We start from the raw sequence: 23,509 nt of genomic DNA, 5'->3' as shown, positions 1-23,509 counted from the left end.
TTGAGTTCGTCTGGTCCGGGCCTTTATTGGGCATTAGAGCTGTCAATCTTACCAAGAGGCGGGCTTTGTGCGTTGGCAGACAAGACTCGGGGCAAACTAATCAATGGTTGGTCCTATCTGCCGTCATTTCCTTTAGTCGTCGACAGAAATGCCTGTCTAAAGAAGTAGGAAACAGAGGGCCACGTTTTGCGAAGGATGTTTTGTTAGTTTTTAAGTCTCCGTCTGGGTCAACGTAACGTTCCAAAACCCGTGATTGACTTCATCAACCGCTAACGTCTGGAAAGCCATCGTAGCAGAGAAACTATTCCCTCGGGTTTCGTGGGTTGAACCAGCTCGTGTTGGTGACCCGCCAAAAGCCGCAGAAGTTCAGCGAGGAAGTGACCATTTTGTGAGTTAGCTGGTTTCAATAGCTTTATATTTAAGTTGTTGTCCCGCGAAACGGAAATGAGTGGCGGTTTCAACTTCGGGCAAGCCTCCACGGGCTTCTCTTTCGGAGCTCCGAAGCCAGCAGTCCCAGGCCCCGGCACGGGCTTTGGGATGACTAACGCCGTACCTGCAGCCACTGGTGGGGGCTTCGCGTTTGGCACTCCGACTCAGGCCACCGCCGCCACCAACCCCACCGGCTCCTTCAGCTTTGGCACCCCAGCGAAGAGCACAGCAGCCGTCGGAGGCTTCTCTTTTGGGACCCCCAACGCCTCGTTTGGCATGGGCACTCCTCAACCCGCAGCGCCACAAGGGCTGACTTTAGGCACCACAGCAGCTCCGGCTGCGGGGCCAGGGTTCACACTGAGCGGGGGTTTCCCACCACAGACTGCCGCTCCTGCAGGAGGGGGCTTTGCCTTTGGTACTCCTCAAGCTCAACCCCAACCTGCAATGCAACCCCAACCTGCAATGCAACCCCAACCTGCAATGCAACCCCAACCTGCAATGCAACCCCAACCTGCAATGCAACCCCAATCTGCAATGCAACCCCAATCTGCAATGCAACCCCAACCTGCAATGCAACTCCAATCTGCAATGCAACCCCAACTTGCGGCACCACCAACAGCCACAGTAACAGCGACTACAGGAGCGGGCGGCCTCTCATTTGGAGGGTTCAGCTTTGGAGCAACCAAGGTCCAGGCGACTACACCTGCAGCCCCCGTTGCTGCCCCAGGAGGGGGCTTCAGCTTTGGCACCGGTGCTCCATCCAACCTCACTATGAGCATGCAGCCCCAGCAGCCAGCACCCACTGCTGCAGTCACAGCCAGTCAGGGTGGAGGATTTGCCTTTGGGATTAAACCCTCATCCACCCCAGCTCCTCCCGCATCCACCCAGGCAGTCCACGCTCCAGGCCCGTCTCTCTTTGCTTCACCCATCTCTACAACAGCTGCTGTTGCTGCTGCCGCCGCCGCCGCCACTGCTGCTGCTGTTACTGCCGCTGCACCAGGTACAGGCTTTACTATGGGTGCAGCTCCAACTTTAGCAGCAAGCACGGCTGCTGCAACCACTACGGCAGCTGGTGGAGGTCTGGCTTTTATGCTGAAACCTCTGGGGGCAGCCACCATCACCTCCACCTCTGTCCCTACCGCCACTGTTGCAGCTGCCACAACAGGTGTTGCGACGGCCTTCACACTGGGGCTCAAACCTTCAACAGGTATCGCAGTGACGTCTACGGCAACAACGCTCTCTACAACCGCCGCTCCTCCGGTGATGACCTACGCCCAGCTAGAGGGTCTCATTAACAAGTGGAGTCTGGAGCTTGAGGACCAAGAGAGGCATTTCTTGCAGCAGGCGACTCAGGTGAACGCCTGGGACCGCATGCTGGTGGAGAACGGAGAGAGGATCACATCCCTGCACAAGGAGATGGAGAAGGTGAAGCTGGACCAGAGGAGGCTCAACCAGGAGCTGGACTTCATCCTTTCCCAACAGAAAGAGCTGGAGGACTTGCTCTGCCCGCTCGAGGAGTCGGTGAAAGAGCAGAGTGGGACCATCTACATGCAGAACGCCGACGAGGAACGCGAGAGAACCTACAAGCTTGCCGAGAACGTGGACGCGCAGCTGAAGAGGATGTCGCAGGATCTGAAGGAGATCATCGAGCACCTGAACACGTCCAGCGGCCCAGCAGACACCAGTGACCCGGTGAGACGAGGCCTCGTTCAAGTTGAACCTACCTTGACACTTTTTTGTTGCTTTGACATATATTGTAGCACATTTAAATTTACCTCTGTGTTTTTTGTTTTTCAGCTTCAGCAGATCTGTAAAATCCTCAACACCCACATGGATTCACTTCAGTGGATCGATCAGAACTCTGTTCTTCTGCAGAGGAGAGTGGAAGAAGTGTCGAAGTTGTGTGACAACCAGCGCAAGGAGCAGGAGAAAACCTTTCGTCTGACATTCGACTGATCTGGAATAAATACGTTGACGTGTATATTGACTAAATGATGCTTTTTGTCGGTCGTTCTAAAGAGGGAAGTCTTTTTAGGGGGTTTAGATATTTTAAATGCAGAAACAAAGCCAGTCGCAATTCCTGTTAACTTGCTTTATCTTTCGTTTGGTTGCATAAAGATCAATATTTCCGATGCAGTAGCTTTTATATAGAGTGAAATGATCTGTTCCCATGTAAATGCTATGGTTGTTCTAAATAATATCATTAAATAAATCAATGACGTAAGGCTCTGTTTTATTGGATAGCCAATAAGAATGTCTGCCGTATATCTCAGTGGTAATGTTTAAGTCACAGAGGTAGAGGTATGATTACTTAGTCAATTGACAGAAACTTTCATCAACTGTTTTGATTATCAGTTAAGTGTTTTATCTAACAAAAAGCCAAATGTTACCTAGTTCTAGCTTCTCTTCTGTGGTGGTAAACTGATTATATTTTTGGGGTTTTGACTGTTGGTCAAAACAAATAATTTGAAGATGTCACATTTGTCTTCAGGGAATTGTGATGTGCATCATTCACCATTTTCTGTTATCTTATAGACTCAACGAGAAAGTGAATTCAATGATTAGCTCCAGCTCTACATTTATGTAGGTTTATACTTCCAATGTTAATGAAAAGCCACAGTAGCATTCAAAGCATTTTATTACACTTGACAACTCAACAAGTCATTCACCTTGAATTTAATCTATAACACTTACATGGCAGTTTCTACTGACCACCTTCCCTTTGGATTCCACACATGGAACAAAACATCTTGATTCAGTGTTGACCTACAGTACAGTGGATGCTACCTGACGCCACAACAGTGAGTAGAGGTGAAGAATCAACGAACATAAGTGGAGGGAAAAGACCTCAGCACGCAATGTGACTCAGCCGTGCTCATTTATGCACCTTCAATTATTGTGAAATGATAATGTACCTAAAGAGATTTGTTTGTTGAAATTAGACAAAAATACAGATTAATGTTCAGATAATACTGGGCGAGGAGCACTTTCCTTGCATAGATTTTTGGCTTTTTTAAGATGTTACAACTCCACAGAAACAGTAAACTTTGCTCTTCGTCCATCCGCTCAAGGACACACGACACTGAAAAAAACTCTTTGGCTGCATGAAATTACTTTCTTATCAAAAAATAAATATACAGTGTGCAGAAGTATTTAAATATATACAAAACGTACAAAAAAACATTTCATCATCTATACAGTGTAACAATTCAAAGACATGAACTCAACCGAGTCCTGAAAAAGTAAAATCACTGATGTTCTCCAAGCGAACAAGAAAAGGCAAAGTTCATCTGGGAAAAAAAGAAATCCGGTTAAAGCTGTTTGTAAAAATCATTTTAACGTTTAAAGTCATGAGTAACTTTCACCGTCCATCCAATTTGTCATCCACTGCTTTTTTTCAAAAGGATCAAGCTTGACTTTTCCGTCTTTGTTCTCAGGAGTGTCCTTTCTGATCCGCACTGCGTGGTAACGAGGGACGCTGTCCTCTTGTTTGGAGCGTTTAAAGAATCCACACTGGGAAGGGAGATTTAAAAAAAAACAACAAGATGCATTATTAAAAACTGATAAATGTCGGAAATATGCATGCAACGCTGTAAACAGCGAGAGGAGAGATGTGCAGCAATGTTGAGCATGCGTTGCAGTTTTTAATTGGACGTTTCAAACAGCCAAAGCAGTAACAGCGATGTCAGAAAAGGCACCTGCAGAGCAGAACAATTACCCCCAAAAGATGAAAATAATAAGCCTCTTGGTAAGACAATGCAAAGATTTTTTTGGGGGGGGAAATCCAGAGACACATATTGTATGAATAGCAGAAACCTTAAGCACTTCATCAATACATCACATATTTGTATTTTGTTTGATGTAAATGTTAAGGTTTCATCAGCTAACTACATTATGTGTCTGATTGAATATTTCTGCATGAAGTCAGCTGGCTGGAAAGCGAGTTCATTAGTCACTGCGGTGGTCACACTCCATGCTGACAGCTGGTTTTACCCCTGCTCATAAATCAGGCCTCAGCAGAGAGCTTGTCTTTGTCAGAGGGCTGAACATGGATCTCTGCCTTCTGATATGCAGCATCATATTGGTCTTTTGATGGTCTCTTGAAGAAACCACACTGAGGGGGAGCAAGTGATGGAAGTGTTTAGAGTGACATGATAGTCAACAGCGGTTATGATGTCTTCCATCAAAACACCAGAGAAAATGCATTTTTATGAACATAATACTTTATCTGGAGAGTCCAGATGTTGATGCTCAAACGTCACCTGACAAAAACTAAATGTTACTTTGCTTATTTACAGATGCAGAATATTGTAACCTACTGAATTAATCCATTTTAGATTAAAGACATATACTATATTCACATACAGACAATAAAGTATGCATTGTGAATATCTGTTTAGTTATTCTATAACATATAGATATATATATATATTTGTTCAAACTGTAATTTTTATTATAGAGTATAATGTTAATCTCAATGTCAAAAAAGAACGGTTACCACAGCCATGACGCCTTCAAATAATGATTATTTTGACAGTCAAAAAAATAATAAAGTTATTCACATTAATATGAAAACAAAGAGAGCCAAAATACTATTATTTTTACATCTGTAACCAACAAATAAAAATCAAAAAACAAAGTGATCAAGTCCTTTTTTATTAACTCACGTCTTGTACTGTTCAAAAACCTTTTCTGATCATAAGCAGTTTAATGAAGTTTATGTTTTACTCCTATTGTCATCCTGTATTATAAACATGTGTGATATGAAGGTGTATCATCCCTGTATCTCACCTTCCACAGCAGAAACACCAACAAAGCCAAAATCAAGATGCCTGCAAGAACAGCCACCAGTATGATCCACCAGGGAACTCCACTGTGCTGTGCGACTGCACTTTCAGGCGACACTGCCACTGTCACCTGCAATAAAACACCGAGGCGAGGAAAAACCAAGAGACCGGGTGAGTCAGGACCGAGACGAAACGCCAATAAGACGTCGGTAGCTGTTGAGCTGCTTACATCAGTGTGAGGAGTTCTCAGGATCATGTTTTTAGCCTGAGTGTGGAGGACGAGCGAGGCCTTCACAACAATGTGCAAGTTTGAGATGGAGGCGTAATCCTGTGTGGAAACAAAAGCAGCCGCTCAGGTCAGACAGTCGTTCCACATCACAGATGAGACACGTGGAACGCATTAAAAAGACGACGTGTCACCTCGATGAAGGTCGAGTTCCAGACACGAGATCTCAGTTCAAGCGATGTACCGTCCAGGCCCTGAAGGGGGCACTTGAGCACCACACATTTGATCTCACTGTCACACGTCTGAGGGGGAGAGAGAGTCCATTACACATCAGAGCAATCTACAACTTTATAAACTGTGATGGATGACAAGTGTAGTTATTTTACTTGTGTTAAACTGCTTTCAGTACACTGTAAAAAATACTCAAATGATTGACTGAAAATAGTGATAAATGCTCATCACAATTACCCAAGAGCCCAATAGTCCACACCTCAACATTATTAGAAATAAATAGAAATAATTAAAAGGACAAACAGCAAATATATTTAAGGAGCTGGGGCCAGGAAATAAAAAAATATTTTTAAATAATTGCCAATGCATTTTCTGTCAATAGATCGACTAATCATTTCAGCTGTACTTGTATATATACTGTTGGTATAGTTTAACTTTTAACACAACATCATATCTTATAAGCTCTTCATATGTTTTAACTGTGGGCATGAAAAGAAAACCTCACTTACTTCACTTTTATACTTAAAGCGTGGTACTTGAGTAAATGTAGTTAGCTACATTTCACGACTGTTTATGAAGAAATGTGAACGCATCCATACAAAGACTCACCAAAACCTTCTTCTTTTCTGACAGTGACGACATTTTGCCAACAGGTTTTCTTTCTCCGATTTCACGTTTTGTCCTGGATGCGGAGGCATGCTGAAAGTACATTATATTCTCATTAATTCAAAGTGGAACCAAGCAGACTTCAGGTCAGTGCTGATTTCACCTCGAGTACATGAAAGTGAAGGTTTAGAAACACTAACCTGGATGTGTTTGAGAGAGTTGATCTCAGACTCGGGAGAGCAAAGGATGTCCTCCGGTCCTGCAGCAGTGATCTTCACCAGGTACAGAAGCCATTTACCGTCTTTGTTCCATTTGGGCCACTGAATGTGAAGTGAGGCTTTGACTGAAGACTTCAAAGACTTCCACAAGTTGTTAATCTGAAGGAGAAATCAATATGTTATGATTTCAAAGACTATCAGGTTCTATGACAGCAAAGGTTGGATGAATAAACTTACTCTGAATGTATAAGTAATCAAACTTCCAATCTCCTCTTCTGTCTTCATGGCACTTTCACCTTTCACAACGCCTCCAAAAGAAACCTGATTAGGGCTGGCTTCTCTGATGAAAACAAGCAAAAGTATTAATTTACATACTTTTGGAGGCACTTTATCTGTAGTCAAACATTAGCTCCACACACTTACCCACTGACCGACAACGGCAATTCAATGATTACTTTAGCCTTCACTCTAACGGGGGCAATATCTTCTTGCACACTTGTACTGCAAGAAAAGAAAATACACAGATTTAGTACAATACTTTTATTTATGTTGGTGTAAACTTATCTGAAAATACAGGAAAAGCATGAAGCAGCAACACTTACGTTTGGATCTGCAGGTCGATGTCAATCTCCGTGGTGTCGACAGTCATACCCACAGTGCTCAGGATGATGTAAAATGTAACCTGGCGCAAAAAAAAACACATCTCTCATATTTCAAATACAACAACTAAGTGTCAGGATGAAACTAGTCCGTACCTTTGAGTCTCTCTTAAAAGGATTCCCCAGCTCACAGTCGGCTTGAGAGCCGTTCAGATTGGCTGTACAGATGATTGGCTTTTCCAGCTTGGAAACAAAAGCAGAAAGTTAAAACAAAGCTGCAACAAACGTAAGAGCAAGATAGCGTGGTGAACATATAATGTGCACAGTTTAGATTAAAACTGTGCATCTCTCTATCGGCTTTAATGTGTTTAAGTTTGTGTTTATTTTGTTTATTCATCTCTGTGTTGTCTGCCTGTATGTTTTACTCTGCTGTTGATTCTATAACAAGTCTCAGGTTCTTTCATTAATGCTTATGTCCAGTGTTTATAAGCTTGTAATTTATTGTCAGTCAGTTGGGTTCAATTGATTGAGTTATGTCGTCTTTTCTTGATAATTCTAGTGAGACTACACTAAGTTAGGAGGTTGTACAGCCGATTTATAATTGATAATCAGTTGTATGCGCAAGCTGTGTCATCAATAGATAAGTAATATTCTGTTGGTTTGCAGATAAGGACTCATGTTTTACATGTTGTAGCCTTTTGTGTTCTTTAATTTAATATGTCTATAATATAAAATCATCATCATTACATACATTATTTCTTTAACCTCCCTAAGCTACATTTTGACTGACCTAATTTTGACTTCTATTAAAGTTCATCCTTATTTGACTTGCTTTTGAGTAAAATGTCTTTTCAGCAGCAGTGCTTTAACTTGGGTAAAACATTCTAGTCTCTCTGCGTCCCCGGTCTTGTTTACCGTCGTCTGATGCGAGCGCACTCCAGAGTAAGACAGCGTGTCTGGAAACGTCCCCACCAGCTTAGCCTCGTATGCATCATCTTCATTCATGTTGTTGACGGTCACACGCAGAGCCAAGTCCTTCCTCTCGTAATTCAGATGGAACGCAGGGACGTTGTTATTGCTGCAAATACACAAACATAACCACTCACCTCAGGTGGAGTTTTATGGGAAAAAAACACCCTTAAGGTACATAATATATAGTTGTGTTTTCATATATTCAAATTGGCTTATCAAGCTGTTATAGTTGACATTTTACCAGCAGACACTGAGCAACAAACATGTAACTAAAGCAGCATTACAGTCATTTTTTTCTGGTGAATGTAACATCAGAGAAGCCGAGTATACAAACCAAAGCTAGCTTTCATATCATATGGAGCAGTGAAACTCCACCATTCAACCCACAGTATGTGTGGTACAAGCAGTTGTATAGTTATGATTCACTGTTAATATGAACAATGTTGTTTGATGCAGATTTAATCAATGAATTTGAGCTCATTTTTAGATCACATTCTACTCACATGGGCAGTGGGGAGTACACGTCTAGGTTGCTTTGTTTGTAGTATAATTTGTAGTTCATCTTCAGGTTACTCCGGCAAATATGATCACTTCCACATCCCTCTTTTACAAAGTTGACCTGCAGCAACAACAAATCACAACAAAACCATGTAAAAACTGTGCTCCGCTGTGAACCTTTTGTCATTAACTTAATGATAAATGCTGTATGAATGTTTACCTCAATGACGTCTTTGCTTGGTTGAGAGGAGTCTAATATGGGCATGAGTTGAGAGAGGCCGTTCCTCGTCTTCTGTCGTTTAGTACCCACAATTCCTGCAGACACCTCGATGGGGATGCTGCGCATCTTGTCCTTGATGTTGTCCTGTGCAAATCAGACACAGTCACCATGCGGTGCATAATATTTATCTCTACATGAGTTCTATTGTTCAGGAAAATCTTTTTTTCCTTTGTTAGAATTATTATATATATAATTTATAATATATAATATATAATATAATATAGTTTATTTCTGTGGCTTTTATTGTCATTGCTTTCATGCAGAAACAGAGTTGCTTTCAATATTGATTAATTGATTAATACTTTGGTCTATAAGTGTCAGAAAATAAGGCAAGATCACATCTTTTTGTTTCCTAAAGCATTATATCACCCAATCAAAGCTCAAATATATTTAATTTACTGTCACATAAGATAAAAAGCAGCAAATCCTCACAATTGAGAAGCTCCAATCAGATAATGTTGAAAAATGTCTGAGACGATTAATTGATTGTCAAATATAGTGGACGATTAATTTTCTGATGATCAACTAATTGATTTATCAACTTGTTAATATGTGTAGGATTGGTTTAGAAAGCAGAATTGTTTTGTATGCAAGAAAAAAGCTATTTCTGTGACATCAACTTTATTGACACAGTATGCGGTGTGCTCAGATGTGTTGCCACAAAAATACCTAAATATACCTCTCTGTTTTACGAGCAACAACATATTTTGAAGGCAGTATTCGCTGAGCTTAACAAGCGCAGACTAATAACTCCAACTGTTCCTGACTGTTGCTCTCTGAGTAGAATTTATCCTACAAATGTGATTTAAGTCTGTGGGAGATTCGTCTCACTTTTAGTTTGGCTGTTATCTTGATGCATGACTTCTGGTTTTGGCCGCGGAGGTCCAAGGTGCCATTTAACTGGTAGTCTGTTTCAGTGCGGGAGCTGTTGAGGAACATCACTCTGGAGGGCAGCCCATGTTTCCTGCGATCTCCATCCGCCTCGACAGAGTAGCCGATAACTGCAGTGAAGAGGGAAGCATCAAAAATGAACTGAACAAATCTTTTTTTGTTTTGTAAAAGAAGATTCTGTTTCAGCATTTCACTTACTTAGTTTGGGGTTGTAAGATGCAGTGTTTGCTTTCCAGGTGAAGCACACGTCCACCGTGAAGCTAAGAACAGGACATGGATTTGTTTTTAACAACAACAGAGGACGCTTTGACTATGAGGTCTGTTGAAATGTAGGAATGTTAGAGCACCTACCAAATACTGTTACCACAGGTTTTGATTGTAAGGTCAATTTCCTGTGGAGATATCTTGACATCTCTCCTGATGCTAATGACTGGCCGTGCCCTGAAATAAAGGTTGTTAAAAGAAGTTGTGGTACAAATCAGCAGTGTTTAAATTGACTTAAATATGGGTGATAATTACCTGTAGATCAGGGCTGTGTCCGACAGAGAGCCCACAGCCACATCTGGATAAGAGTTACTGTCCAAGTCCATGTTCCCTGCTAGAGAATATCCAAAGAGTCGCATGTTGTGCTCTTTTCCTGAAAGGATCTGTAACAACGGAGGAAATATTTAAAAAACGTGGTCAGCTAATTTATAAAATAACACAACATTGAAGTGTTATATTTAGTATCAGGAGCCAAACTGACTTTGAGAGTTTTGACAGGAAGTACTTCAATAACTCCGGGTTCCAGAGCAAAACTATGTATCAATACTAATGAAATGCTTAATGGATCATCACAGGGGAAAGCTTCGTTGTGAGTCCCTGTCCACAGGAAGGTCCAGGCAAATCAACGTCTTGAACATATGCAATAGTTTCAGAGCTTAAACCGGCAGTAACTGATGTTTTAGCCACATGGGGGCAGTGGAAATATGCTGTGAACACAACACTGACAAATGATCAGCTTTCAAACCCGAGTGATTTAGTATCCCTATGTGAACCTTTGTTAATATGAAAATATTGAGAACAAAGCCGACCTGTGCAGGGCTGGTTTTGATTCCTTGTGCAGAGCCATGATAAATGTAGACTTTTCCTGCACCGCCGTCATCATAAGGAGCTCCAATGGCAATGTCTGCATGAGAAAGAAACCAGTTGATGTGACAGAGACTGATAGAGAGACATAAATAAGCTACAAAATAGCAGCTAAATTACCTTCATATGAGTCTTGATTGATGTCTCCAATGTTTTCCACTGCCAGTCCAAACATGGAGTCTTTGGTCCCATTTAGACGAACAGGTGTGATTCTGTCCCACCTTCCTGCCTGGTTGACATAGACGTAAACGGCTCCTCCAACGTCTCTGTCCTTCATGTAGAACTGAGGGGCTCCCACAACTATGTCTTGCCATCTGAATCAAAGAAGGGGGGTAATGATTGACAAGTATCATACACAATATGAACAAAATCAAGAAATGATTGAATTTATACATTACAAGCAAATAAGATACCACTAGAATAAAGTAACCTTAAAGTAAGTCAGGTCCTTTCCTAAAATCTCAAAGTTTTACAGAAGTTTCTTTGATAACATGAATTATCTGTATCCTGAAGCAGAATAGAGACGGTGAAAATTTCCCTACCCATCACCGTTCAAGTCAACCACAGCCACGTCGTAGCCAAACGAGGACGCGAGTCCTGGCCCGTGCAGAGTGTGCTCCACCAAAAGTTTGGAGGAGGTTTGGCTCTCTTTCTTCAACAGGACCACAGCTCCACTGTGATTGGCTCTGGGTGCTCCAGCCACCACCGTCAGGCCACGGCTCCTGGTGATGCTGTGTCCCGAATCGAGGGAGAATCCTTAAGTGTGTGAGAGATGTTGTAGGACATAAACATCGTATTTTACACTGAAGAAAAGTTAGAGTTTCACCCCCTTTTTTCCCTAATTTGGAATAGTGAGGTAAAGACAACCACGTGTCTCAGTGCAGCACTTTCTTTTCACCTACCTTTTCTACCTCTATGCAGTAGCCCTGACGAACCACTTGGAGTCACTAGTGCAGCATCAACAACAATATGTGTGTCACTGAAAATCATGTTTAGAATTATGTTTAGGCTACTGCAGCGGTTCCAAAACTTGTTCTGTCTGCCCGTCTTTACCAGCCGGAAATGTAATCAACTGGTAACAATACTGTGGAAACTTCTACCAAAGAGAGTGAAGATTAATCAGATTTTAAAGATATAATCAAGAACCTGAGCTGCATGTTTGCTTCAAGCATGTCATTAGTTTCAGATGTGATGATTAAAAATACCATTTTGCCCCAAACTGCCACGGTATATTCTTCTACTGGCGTGAATGTCAATAGGGAGGAAAAAAAATGAGAAATGCACCTCAATACGCATTTCCAACAAAAACTGAACATTATAACGTTTTTAAAGGTAGAATTCATGGCAGAGCTGTTGTGTTGAATTCAACTTTAGTTTCACTCCAAATGTCCCAGAGTAAAATGGCAAAAGATTTTCCCACACTAATGAACACTAATGTTGAGGCAAAGATAGAAAATGCTTCAGTAAATCACTTCTCATGCCAAATTTGTAAGCAATGCAAAGCCCTACAGAGGGAGTAACCACAGTGCATCGATGAACCAACAGGACACAAGTTACCCACAAATATAGTTCCGTTTTGTTTGTAGAAACCCACCGAGGTAGCTGTTTGCAGGTACAGGCACAAGCTCTGGGCTCAAGAGATGCTCATCTCCAACTTCATACGGGCCGTCGTCATACACTCCCATCTCTATCAGAGTGTTGTTCTTTTGCTCCACTCGAACTATGCCTGCAGAAATGTTTATTTCATGATTAATAAAAAACACATATATTTTATTTCTTATTTTAACAGAATCTGGAACTTTATTCTCTCAGTAAATGGTGTTATTCAATATGTGTGTGTGTGTGGTTAGTGAGTGACCTTTCCAGTTGTAAGCTCCTGGTGCTCCAAACACCACATAATGGTAGTCCTTGGTGAAAGTGGCAGCCACACCCTGCTGGCAAGATCCAAACATCTCATGGCCTCGGGGTCTGCCCTTACAGAAGTTCCAGTTGCCTCCATCCTCATCAGACAATGGGTCGATGGTCAGGTCCTGACTCAGGACATAACAGCGTCCGGTGATGTCCCGGTACTCCAAAGGCGTGTTCACATATAAGCGCCTCTGATAGCGATGAGCACAAGTCTGAAATTGCAAAACACAGTTGAGTTTAAGTTTTTATAGCCCATAAGACCATATTAGGCCTGAATGTTGATGGGAACGTTGCTTCACATGCTCAGTTTGACTCACCACAATCTTTCCCCCGGGTCCCTGGCTCTGAACCGTCACCCCCATCCACTGATTCTCCTTGTTCTCGACACGCACGTCCTCTTTCAAAGTTTAGTAACACAAGACAAAAATGTAAGCATTTATATTCATATATTCATATATTTGTAAATGGTACTGTATATGCAGACAGACAGACAGACAGACAACTCACCTTCACTATCAAATTCAATACGCTCACAATCGTTGGACTGAGTGATTTCACATTTATAAAGGCCTCCTGTGATGTTGGCTGTCTGTTTTCCCAAAGCTCTGGCTCTGGGTGCTCCAATCAATAGCCTGAAGAAGAAGAAAAAAACAATATTATCAAACTATTATTTACTGAAGCAAACCGAGATGTATTGATATGTACTGAGATGGTTTTTCTGAAGTAACTGTCTGCTACACCTTCAGTAAGTCATTTTCTACTTTTCTAAGCTCCAGGGCAGCAGCTTGTTGAATTTAGTTACAAGATCGACTGTGACAGAGACAGAAATGGCATTTCCTGCCTATAAAAATGTGCCACATGTCGTCTGGCTGTTATCTTGAAAAGCTCATGTTGTGGCTGCTGTTGGCAGGGCGAGTGATTTCTTCTTCATTTCTCCATCCGACTGTCACAGTTGTCAAAAACTGTCAAGAAGTAGAAGAAGTAAAGAAAACAGCCAATTGACAATACAAGCTTGTTTCAGATTAACAAGTTACACGTCGCTGAGCTGCAAGTATCTCTATCATTTTCAGAATCAACAAGAATTAAGAACAGTAGGGCCTAATAGTTAAGGTTATGTCATACCCCCGTACTCCTATCTCTCTGATTCCTGTCTGTATTTACACTGTCACTACCATTGACTTTCAATTCAAGCCGCAATTTGGAGCATGTTCACTTCAACCATAGTTCATTGACCACAACTTCTTTGCTAAATCCACAGCATCATGCAGCCTCAGCAAGCATGCAGAAGCAATGTGTTTCTAGTTGGGTGACCGCAGCAACTGGAACAATTTACTTATTAACTTCTCTTTTACGCAGTAATTCAAGAACTAGACACAGACAAAAAAAAATATCTCTCATGTTATATGATTTTAAATGAAGTAAGGTCACAATATTTGTGAATTTGTACTTCTGAATGAAATATCATCAATGCCTTGGGACATGACTCACTCAACAAAACGATAATCTGATTTGGTTGCAGCAGGCATAGTTTTGTATTTATCTTTGTGAACTATCACATGACTTTACTTCAAATGAACATAATTGGACACCTGAAATGTGTTGAGTTCATCGTGCATACTGAGAAATCAACAGAAAAGATTCTCTCATAGAATAAAAGTCCACTTGTTGATGAAATCATCTCATTTCTGTTTTCACAACTTGGTTCATAGTTAAGTAGTTAACCTTTCAATTTCCACGACATGGTGTTGTTTATCTTGTAAGCAGTTAGCCATTAGCTAATCCCCCTAATTGTTTTTTCTTGTACACAGTTCACATGATAATGGAGACATGTTTGCCACTCGGTTTTCTTAGTAACTGTTTAAACAATTGGGTCCTTAATTTCAGTCGAACAAAAAAAAAGCAGGCATCCCACTTCTAGCTGGCAACTGCCAATTTTTGGCTGAAATGACGACTGTCCCTGTCAGACTTATCAGCTGTAGCTAGCTAGCTAATTACGCTAACGTAATTTGGCTCTGTGAGTTGGTTAAAAACATATTTTAAATCTTTTCAACTGACTCTGTTTTAAATAAATAAGTCAGTGATGGGGCGAACTTGCATAGCTGCTTTATTATCATCCATATCAATTGAAAAGACTTTGTGTTATAACTATCTGACAACTCAACAATATAGATCAAAAATGTAAAACGCAATTCTTCATGTGACCTGAAAGACTTGAAATGACTCGCAATGTACTTATGAAGACTTGAGACTCAGCCTTGGTTTGGATTTTTCACACTAAAGTATAGTATAATTACTGTAGTAAGATTATCAAAACTACCGAAATACTTTTTTTTGGGAGAAAATATTGCAAATAGCACACAGCTGCACTATCGCGTGTGAGCTAGGCTGGTCAGCTCAGTGTAGGAATTTTGTCAAAGGACTGAGAGGAAATCCTCTCCACCCTTTTCTCCTCCCTGTGACTCTGCAGTTCCCTCAGTAACCCAGTAACCTATTGATCTTGGGACGGCCCCGTGGCTCCTCATTTCTTGAACAAGGACTCTTCTGACTGAGGAGGACTGATGTGAGACTGAAGACCAGATCCTCTCCTCAAACAAAACCCAGTGAAATGCAAATACAAACAAGAGCCTTTAAAAAGTCGGCTTCACTGACACTTCAGCTTCCGAGCTACAGTAGTTTAGCCCAACAAGAACTGCAGAACATGAGAAACATTGACAACGCTGTTATTTTATATCAGACAAACCAAATAATATTTTCCAACACAACACCACTGCAATCTACTGCCTCAGAAATTACCTCAGAGTTGAACCAATAAATTACATTTGATTGCTTTAGATTTAAAGCAACAGTTGATTTGAAATTAATCAGCTGTTGCTTTTATAATCAATACATAATTTCGGTCTTTTCAAGCAAAGAGGGCAAACATTTGCTGGCTCCAGCTTCTCAAATGTCAAGATTTGATGCTTTTCTTTGTCATATATGGTAGCAAACTGAATATCTTTGGTCAAATACAACATGCTACAGAAATAAGTCACCTGTGACTGTGGGGAATTTCGTAGAGGATTGTTCACAAATTTCTGACATCTTATAAACAAAATGATTAATCGAGATGATCAGCAGATTTGATGATGATCCTCAGGCGGCCCCCTCTTTGTCAATTAATCGGTTGTTTTGGTCGACTAAGATTTAATTAGGTAATAAGTCATTTCTTTATGCTTTTTCATGCTGAATGACTTATTTCCAAGAAACTTGTGAGCACATCTCTGGTAAACACAAGATTTAAAGTGGTGCTTTTGTGTGATTATATGTGGAGAAACTCAGTTTCACAGATCTGTTGATTAAACCAACTAATCATGTGAGTCCACTAAAAAATCTCTTGGGTCGAGGACAGCCCTGTAGATTTCACAGGTGTTTATGCAGAACAAACACCAGATTTATGAAGAGACCGTAACAACACCTCCAACTCAACAGCACAGCTACTCTGGAAAGTGACAGCTGTAGAATTTAGCAAGTAGCTGAGGGGTAACATTGACATTTACATGCAACACGCCCTGCAGCAGAAATGAATGCAATGTTTGTTTGTGATGATAGTATGAACTATAAAGCTGCAGACTGTATTCTTTACTCTACAACTACTACAGAGCCTGAACCCAGTAACAGCCAGGCTACAGCGTGAAACCACGTCCCATCATGCAGCGTGTCTTTCGGTGCAGTGTAAATGGAAATACACAGTGACTGGTGTTGGGTTTACAGAGTGATCTCACTGGTCTTTGTTAACAGATGTGGTCCGGTGCTTCCACAGCTGTGCACTCAAAGCCACAAGAACTGCTGCAGCTGTTCTAACTGTTTCAGTTTACACACACACACACACACACAGACGTTGATTGGTGCTGACCTGTGATTGGCTGGGTACACATCACAGAATAAATCATGAATATTCACTACAGATACAGACCAACTATAAGTAAAGAATCCAGTTTAAAACAAAGACTAAGTCGCCCATTTTAACTGTTTATTAACCATATTTTAAGCAACACAATCACTCTGGAACGTCAGTGTGAAGTTTGACTGGAATGTCTCGACCGATGGTTCACTGATGCGTTTAATCTATCAGGTTACATGTGCACAGATGGCCGTGTATGTCCAGTCAAATGTCCGTTTTCTCTGGTTTCATTCAGAGGATGTTATATCCTCATCATTAACCCAACACAGTATTCATGGAGGGGGCATGCAGTTGCTCCTTTGCACAATGCCGCGTTTTTGTTCAGTCTCATGTTGAAACATGGGTCTCCTTGTTTCTTCCACTCATCACAGACCAATGAGAGGCGTAATAACACCATCAAGCCGAGTTTTGCTTTTCAATGAAGCCATTAGAGGAACAACATGGAGAGAGTGGCACACATGGATGGAAGCAATATGAGTTTAAAATCACTGTAATCACAAAAAAATAAGTTTTTTTTTATTGCAGTAAAGTGGGGCAGGTTTGGCTTTTAGCTCTGAAGGGATCAAAGGCCAGTTGGGGTTTCACATTAGAGGAATTGAATCGATCTACTAGTCACACATTTTGCTCACCAAACATATTCAGTGTTTAGAAAGGACTTCTCTTTTCACACATAATGTATTATTATCACATTAATACACGCAGTGACAGCCAGTAGAGTTTCACAGCTGCTGGCGATCATCAGAAACATCTTCGTATAAGCACAGAAGAGACAGATGCAGATGTGTGTGACGCATTGCTGGCGTCACTGTGCCTCACAAGCTTTGAGTTAGACGGGGCTGTTCATTACCTACTTCTGTGTGCTCTACTGAGCTTTCACTTGACTCTGCTGGCTGAAAATCTCACGTGAATACGTGAGGATTTGGAGCTGAGGCGGGAGAGCCGCTGTCAGTTACAGTGCAGCGTTTTTAGACCGTAACACAGACTCAATGTGTTTTCAACCAGGATGTGAGAGGACAGCAATGCGAACAATTAGAACGAGGGCTGCAACGAATGATTGACTTCATTATTTATGTATTTAGTTGTTAAGAAGTCAATCTCAATTTTATACTGATGCCTCTATATGAGTTAACAAGACCATCAGCAGTACGCTTGGCTATATCTGTAATTGTTAATGATATGAAATCATGCAGGTTCACCAGAAACTCCTTCAGCTTTAGAATTTCACCTCGCTGCTCTGCCGGTCCCCGCTGGGAGCCAACACCACGCTGCTGGAGGCCTAAGGTGTATTGCTGGGCCCGCTGGAGAGAAAGGAGGCGCGGGAAAACCAGAACCAGGACTGAACACTGTCAGACCCTGCTGCAGTAAAATTAGAGCTTTCCTAAAGGGAATCTGATTCTCGGAAACACCACCACTTTTCTCCACAGGGACCGCCAAATTCAACACAAAATGAAAGTTCCTTGTAGCAGCTTTAAAGCTAACCAAAGCATACGCCAAAAATTGCAAAACTATGCAAGGATGCTGTTTGTTTCTGTTCTTCGAGAAGCAGCTTTTGCACATGTTGGCAGATTTTGTGTAGTATGATTGGTAAAACTGGAGCAGCTTCCTCATAGATCCTCATGTAAGCGAGGTGAATCTTCACTCTCCTCTTACTTTTACTGGCTGAAAACCAAATATCAGGCCAGTGTCACATTTCGAGCCTGTTTGTCCAACACATATGACTTTCTCTTTACACTTGGCAACTCTGACAAATATATAAGTGCTTCTTTTCAGGATGCAGGCTTTGCATGGAAGAATCCTTGTAAAAAAAAAAAGAAAGAAGAAAGAAATGACAGCTTTGAACTTTCTTCACTCATTACACCACGAGCTGCTTTTGCACATTAGTCAAAACACTTGTAAGATAAAATTCCACAAGTTAAGCCTGATCTATGTGATATCTCTCTATGTCACATTATCAGGGCTCCTTATCTGTGCTCTCTGTTTCTCAACATGCTGCTGCAGGACCCTGTGCCTGCTGGTCACAGGCTTTGACATGCCCCCCCCTCCTCCTCACTTCACCCCCGTTACACTTGTGTGGCAGGTTGATCAGGCTCACTATACATTGGTGTCTTTTTGCTCCCTCGGGGCTGGCCAAAGGAAACAATTTACTGTAGTGCACACATGATAGCAGAATCAGAAATCCTTTAAATGCTTCCTCACAATTTAACCGCTGTTAACTCTTATTTTGGCACAATTACAAAACATGTGGGCCCTGAATAATTTGTGCATGAATGAAGAATGTGCATTACAGGGTGCACTTGCCATTAACACTCACTGAAGTCCTTCCTTCTTAGTACTTTTCTTAAAACAAACTTTAAGTAAAACTTGTGTGGGAATACACCTGTCCTTACTGTTTTACTGTTTTACAGAGAACCCCAACAAACAGCACTCATTAGTGGGAAATTACGGATATTAAAAAAAAATAATCTAAACGTAACACACTGAATGCATCTATCTTGGGCTAAAACAAATCATTATCGATTAATCTATGAATAATTTCTTCTTCTTTTTAGTAGTGAAAAAAAACGTCAGAAACTGGTTAAAAAAATGCTTGTTTGTTCTCACAAACAGTCCAAAGATGTTCAATTTACAATCTTATCAAAATTAGAAAAAGCAGCAAATCCTCACATGCCTCATAGATCCTCAGAACCACCTCTTTGAGAACAGTTGCAACATTACAGCTCTCCTCTCAGTGTGACCATACAGGCACATTTACATCACAGTTGTAACCATTGTGTATTCACTTGTTGTCTTTAGACTCCTCACCATTTCATATTCAAAGCACCACGGGGAGACTGCTATTGAAATTGAGAACAAAAACACGAGAAGAAACACTGTGGGCTTTAGTAGAAAGTGACTACAGTATTTTTATAGGTTGCAGCAACGCCTGATAACCAGTGGATAGAAATCAGTTTGTTTTGAAAAAGGAGAATCCCGAATAAACAATGTTTCCTGCACAGGAAAAACTTATTCAGACAAAGAAATTAGGATGAGGATCTTATAAAAGTTAAGATGGACTTTTGTCATTTACAGAAACCTTTCGCGTCAGGTGCACGTTTAAATTACAATCACTGGCGGATGAAGGCCAACAGAGCAGTAAAGGTGTACAGTGGAAGAACACCACTCACATTCTTTTATCCGGGTTGAGTTGCCGGTGCATGGCGAGGGAAAACCCGAACAGACTCCCCGGCTCTCCGTCCTTCCTGATGACATGACTGGTGTCAAGGTTGAATGCGAGCACCAAAGTTGGCTCCAGAAAATGAGAATAAAATAAAAGTGCAGCATAAACAGCAGAGGGTCTTCCCCGCTGCAGCAGCAGCAGCAGCATTGCAGCGCTGTCCAGGTGAGTGCAGTAGTCCAAAGTTGTAGAGCCGCTGACCCCGCTGCTCCTCTCCGCTCTGCCCGGTCTCTTTTAACTGAAGCCTGGTTGTTCCCCCGCCGGACTCTGCGCTCCCGCTCCACAGCGCTCCCTTCGGTCACCAGTGAACAGTGAGGGAAGTAAAGGAGCAGTCGGGATTTTTTTTATAATATTTGAGGTATGTTTACATAAAACCAGTGATAATAGCAAAAAGGTGATGGATAGATAATGCATTTATGTGCCTTTATACACTGTATGCACTGTTGCGCATGAGTTGATTACATTCTATCATTTTATCTTTACACTACCATAATCTGGAATTTTACATTCCTTTTATCTGTGTGAATGTGTTTGTTTGTTGTGATTTTATGTGTAATGTTTGCAAAACAGCTTCATTATCTTATATCTTATCATTTAGACCTGTGCGTTCTTGTCAAAATGTCTTCTGGTAAAAAAAAAAGAAAAAGGGCCTATATCCTCCTGGGAACCGAGGGAAAAGAGTGTCTTCCAACTTCTTCTTTTTTTGTGATTTTCCTATTTAGAGTTTAAAAAAACATCTTACAATTTAGACTTTTTTAAAAATATTTTTATTTTTAATTTTACAGCATGTCCACTGTAGTGGACCACAGGACCATTTTATTGTGAAAAGACAGCCAAATATAGAAGATAAAAAAATAAGGTATTTTTTTTATTAAACTGAACTAAATTGTTTGAGGTAACAGTTATGAAATGTATCATAATTTCCATATGGTTGTCACACATGTTGAAAATTTTAAAATAAGTATGGCACATTCAAAATAACATATATTCAGACAACCATCCAACAACCAAGACTTTTCACGGCTTTGCTTCACAGCTCATCATCTACTGCTGTTGGTTCATATGTGAAATACAATATATCAATTTATCAAGTTATTTTTGGCTCACGTATGAAAGGAGTTAAAATTCCTGGAGTAGAAGATAAAACTAACAAATTGCTCTCTAAATGCCAGAGTTGTTGATCATTTTCAGACCTAAAAATTGTGTCAGAGATGTTTGAGAAACACTAGAATAGCTTTGGACAAAATTTATATCAAAATCTAACTTTATACATGTATATCATCTAAATGCATGGCCAGTTTTCTCATTTTCCTTCTAAATGCCTCATTTAAAGAGTTAAAAATAAAATAGTAATGCCATTAGAACCAAACTAGGAAATTTGTATTTTAACATTGAGTAGCTTTTATGTTTCTATACATAAGGGCAATTATCTATCATACAGTATAGGCTTTACATGTTCTATAAAATAGGACAAATAACAGCCAAGGCCACACTAATTAAGGTTGTTTTTCTATTTCAGTTGGTTGAACACAGATAAACAGCAAGTGTTTCACTCAGCTGGACAAATAAACCTCCCAGATTCAGCCAGACAAGCTGCTGAAGGTCACTAAAAGGCTGAACTATCTTTGGAGGGATTGGAATTTCAGTCAATGTCATGATTTATTGGAAAAACCCTGATTCACTGCGTGACTACTTGAACATAGACAATATACTCTGATTTGGGCGTTGATCATCCATTCATGAATTAATAAAATATTAACGCAACAACACCTGCTAACCTGACCATGTTCATAAATAATGAATAACTGTACAGACAAAGGTTTTGTGGTTCTGTGTTCTTGAAACACATGAGAGATCTTCAGGACATCCCAACACTGATTTCATTTCTAAAACGTTTTATGATCTTCAAGAAATGCTTTCACAAACACCTCCACAAACTCTCCTTCAGGATCAGCCCCACAGTTACTGAAAAGCTGGCAAAAGTTTTGAGGTTTCCACCCACCAGCAGCAGTGATATGAGCCGGCCAAACCTGCAGGAAACATAAAACAGCGTCATTGTATCGTCTCCTCGCTTTTATCACTGTATCTGTGTTTGATGCTGGTGTGAAGTTTGAATCAGCCTGACCAAAAATCCTCAGCAGAACACAACACAATGTGGGCATTGTTGAAGTTAGGAAGCGTGTGTGTGTGTGTGTGTGTGTGTGTGTGTTGGCAGGCAGGCAGTGGCTGAGGGGGGTGATGGTCTTACCCACATTCCTAATTGCAGCAAATGACTTGGGAGGTTCTGGTGTGAGATATGTGAATGGCATCTCTGTTGCTGTGGGTTTGGTAACGGATGCTTCAGATGCATCATCACAAGCCTCTTCACTGATGTAAGCTTCCCATTGACCTTCTTCTACAGGCTCCTCACTGGGGAAAGATAATTCTTTCATTGATAAAGATACGCCCCCTCATTCATACAAACTCTGTCGGGGACAACAGTCTTAACTTTAAGCACAATTGTGCTGTCAGTGCTGTGTATTGATATTGCAGGATTTATTTTATGGATTCCTTCACCTGTTGCTTTCTATAAGCATTCCATTTCACTTGACTGTTCACTATTGAAATGATATCCCTCATTCTAATTAAATATTAATTAGACTCTGATTAACACTGATACAGTTATTCTTCATAGTTCGCAGTAATATTGATGAGCAACAAACTAAAAGTTTTCATATGGACAGATACACATCATATCATGCATGCTATGGTATATAACCTATTACAATGCATTATATAGGATCAGGTGCAATATGTATATCCTTGTATGCTTGCAAAACTGTAGATCCCTATTGGTGCAATTGATAAATCTAAAGGACCAAAAAAATGGTTTCTGAAATTGCTTACCGAGTGTGGTCTGTGTGTGTGTGTGTCCCTGTGAGCAAAAAGGTGTGTATAGCTGCCTTTACCTGGGTTCACCCAACCACACAAACGGCACTTTCATGTCCACTTTTGCCCTGGGTGGCTGTGTAACACGAGCTGCAAGAGGAGGTGAAGTTCAATGGTCTCATATTGTCTCAGGTCAGTGGGAATAGAGAAACCGGAGATTTGGTGTAGGTTCAACAGGTGGACTCCTGCAGGTGACGAGGCTTTTCTTCACAGATTAGCTGCGCGTTTGAAGGAGCAAAATGGATGGTGACTTCAGAAAGGTCTGTGTGGCCCCCTCGTCAAATCACTGGTGAAGATATTCAGTTAGGTAAATATTTAGGTTCCTTTTTCTAGTGCCACCTACATATTCCATCGTTAAAGCTAAATATTGATTATCCTAGTCTTAATCAGAAAAACAGTCTTTCTCACATTCAGGGAGACTGTTTTTATTCAAGATTTTTAATGTCACAATGTTTTAGTTAATGGAAAACCTCTTTCCTTGTCATTCTTATAGACCATCTATACGTTTTTCACAATAACAGCATGTTGAAAATGTGTCTTTCTATAAAAAGAATTGTATTTGCAGAAAAGTTATATATAAATATGTAATACTTGTAAGCATGCCGTTATTAGCCTCAGCCTGCAGAGTCTGAACATTGCAATTACAGCCATTTA

General features: G+C 40.8%; 2 protein-coding genes across 2 annotated transcripts; one reads left to right on the top strand and one right to left on the bottom strand.

Moving 5' to 3' along the window:
• Nucleotides 1-79: 79 nt before the first annotated feature.
• Nucleotides 80-3,488, top strand: nup62l (nucleoporin 62 like). Its single transcript, XM_031858584.1, has 3 exons — nt 80-883; nt 1,037-2,121; nt 2,227-3,488. The coding sequence occupies exons 1-3, from the start codon at nt 445-447 to the stop codon at nt 2,383-2,385; spliced, it is 1,683 nt and encodes a 560-aa protein (XP_031714444.1). The 5' UTR covers nt 80-444; the 3' UTR covers nt 2,386-3,488.
• On the bottom strand, nt 3,021-20,140 carry itga6a (integrin, alpha 6a). Its single transcript, XM_031858583.1, has 26 exons — nt 19,878-20,140; nt 13,281-13,405; nt 13,091-13,170; nt 12,724-12,985; nt 12,460-12,591; nt 11,408-11,621; nt 10,986-11,179; nt 10,811-10,905; nt 10,257-10,384; nt 10,089-10,178; nt 9,936-9,997; nt 9,678-9,847; nt 8,787-8,930; nt 8,572-8,687; nt 8,012-8,174; nt 7,253-7,339; nt 7,100-7,179; nt 6,921-6,998; nt 6,735-6,837; nt 6,480-6,656; nt 6,283-6,372; nt 5,637-5,744; nt 5,446-5,544; nt 5,221-5,346; nt 4,423-4,543; nt 3,021-3,942 (listed from the first exon to the last, which is right to left on the bottom strand). Exons 1-25 carry the CDS (start codon nt 20,075-20,077, stop codon nt 4,436-4,438), a joined length of 3,231 nt encoding a protein of 1,076 aa, XP_031714443.1. The 5' UTR covers nt 20,078-20,140; the 3' UTR covers nt 3,021-3,942; nt 4,423-4,435.
• Nucleotides 20,141-23,509: the final 3,369 nt, after the last annotated feature.

The sequence above is a fragment of the Anarrhichthys ocellatus genome, unplaced genomic scaffold (assembly GCF_004355925.1).
Source record: "Anarrhichthys ocellatus isolate YVR2014 unplaced genomic scaffold, GSC_Weel_1.0 scaffold20, whole genome shotgun sequence".
NCBI classification, from domain to species: Eukaryota; Metazoa; Chordata; class Actinopteri; order Perciformes; family Anarhichadidae; genus Anarrhichthys; species Anarrhichthys ocellatus.
Note: the sequence above shows the minus strand (reverse complement) of the source record. Positions and strands in the feature narration are given on the sequence as shown.

Bases quoted from the DNA above. Each gene is read 5' to 3' on its own strand.
- nup62l (XM_031858584.1), top strand. From the start codon at position 445: ATGAGTGGCGGTTTCAACTTCGGGCAAGCCTCCACGGGCTTCTCTTTC. The intron at 884-1,036 runs AACCTGCAATGC...CCCAACTTGCGG, and splicing joins CCAACCTGCAATGCAACCCC to CACCACCAACAGCCACAGTA. The intron at 2,122-2,226 runs GTGAGACGAGGC...TTTGTTTTTCAG, and splicing joins CAGCAGACACCAGTGACCCG to CTTCAGCAGATCTGTAAAAT.
- itga6a (XM_031858583.1), bottom strand. From the start codon at position 20,077: ATGCTGCTGCTGCTGCTGCAGCGGGGAAGACCCTCTGCTGTTTATGCT. The intron at 9,848-9,935 runs GTAAGTGAAATG...TCTTCACTGCAG, and splicing joins ATCTTACAACCCCAAACTAA to TTATCGGCTACTCTGTCGAG. The intron at 5,545-5,636 runs GTGACACGTCGT...GTTTCCACACAG, and splicing joins GGAACTCGACCTTCATCGAG to GATTACGCCTCCATCTCAAA.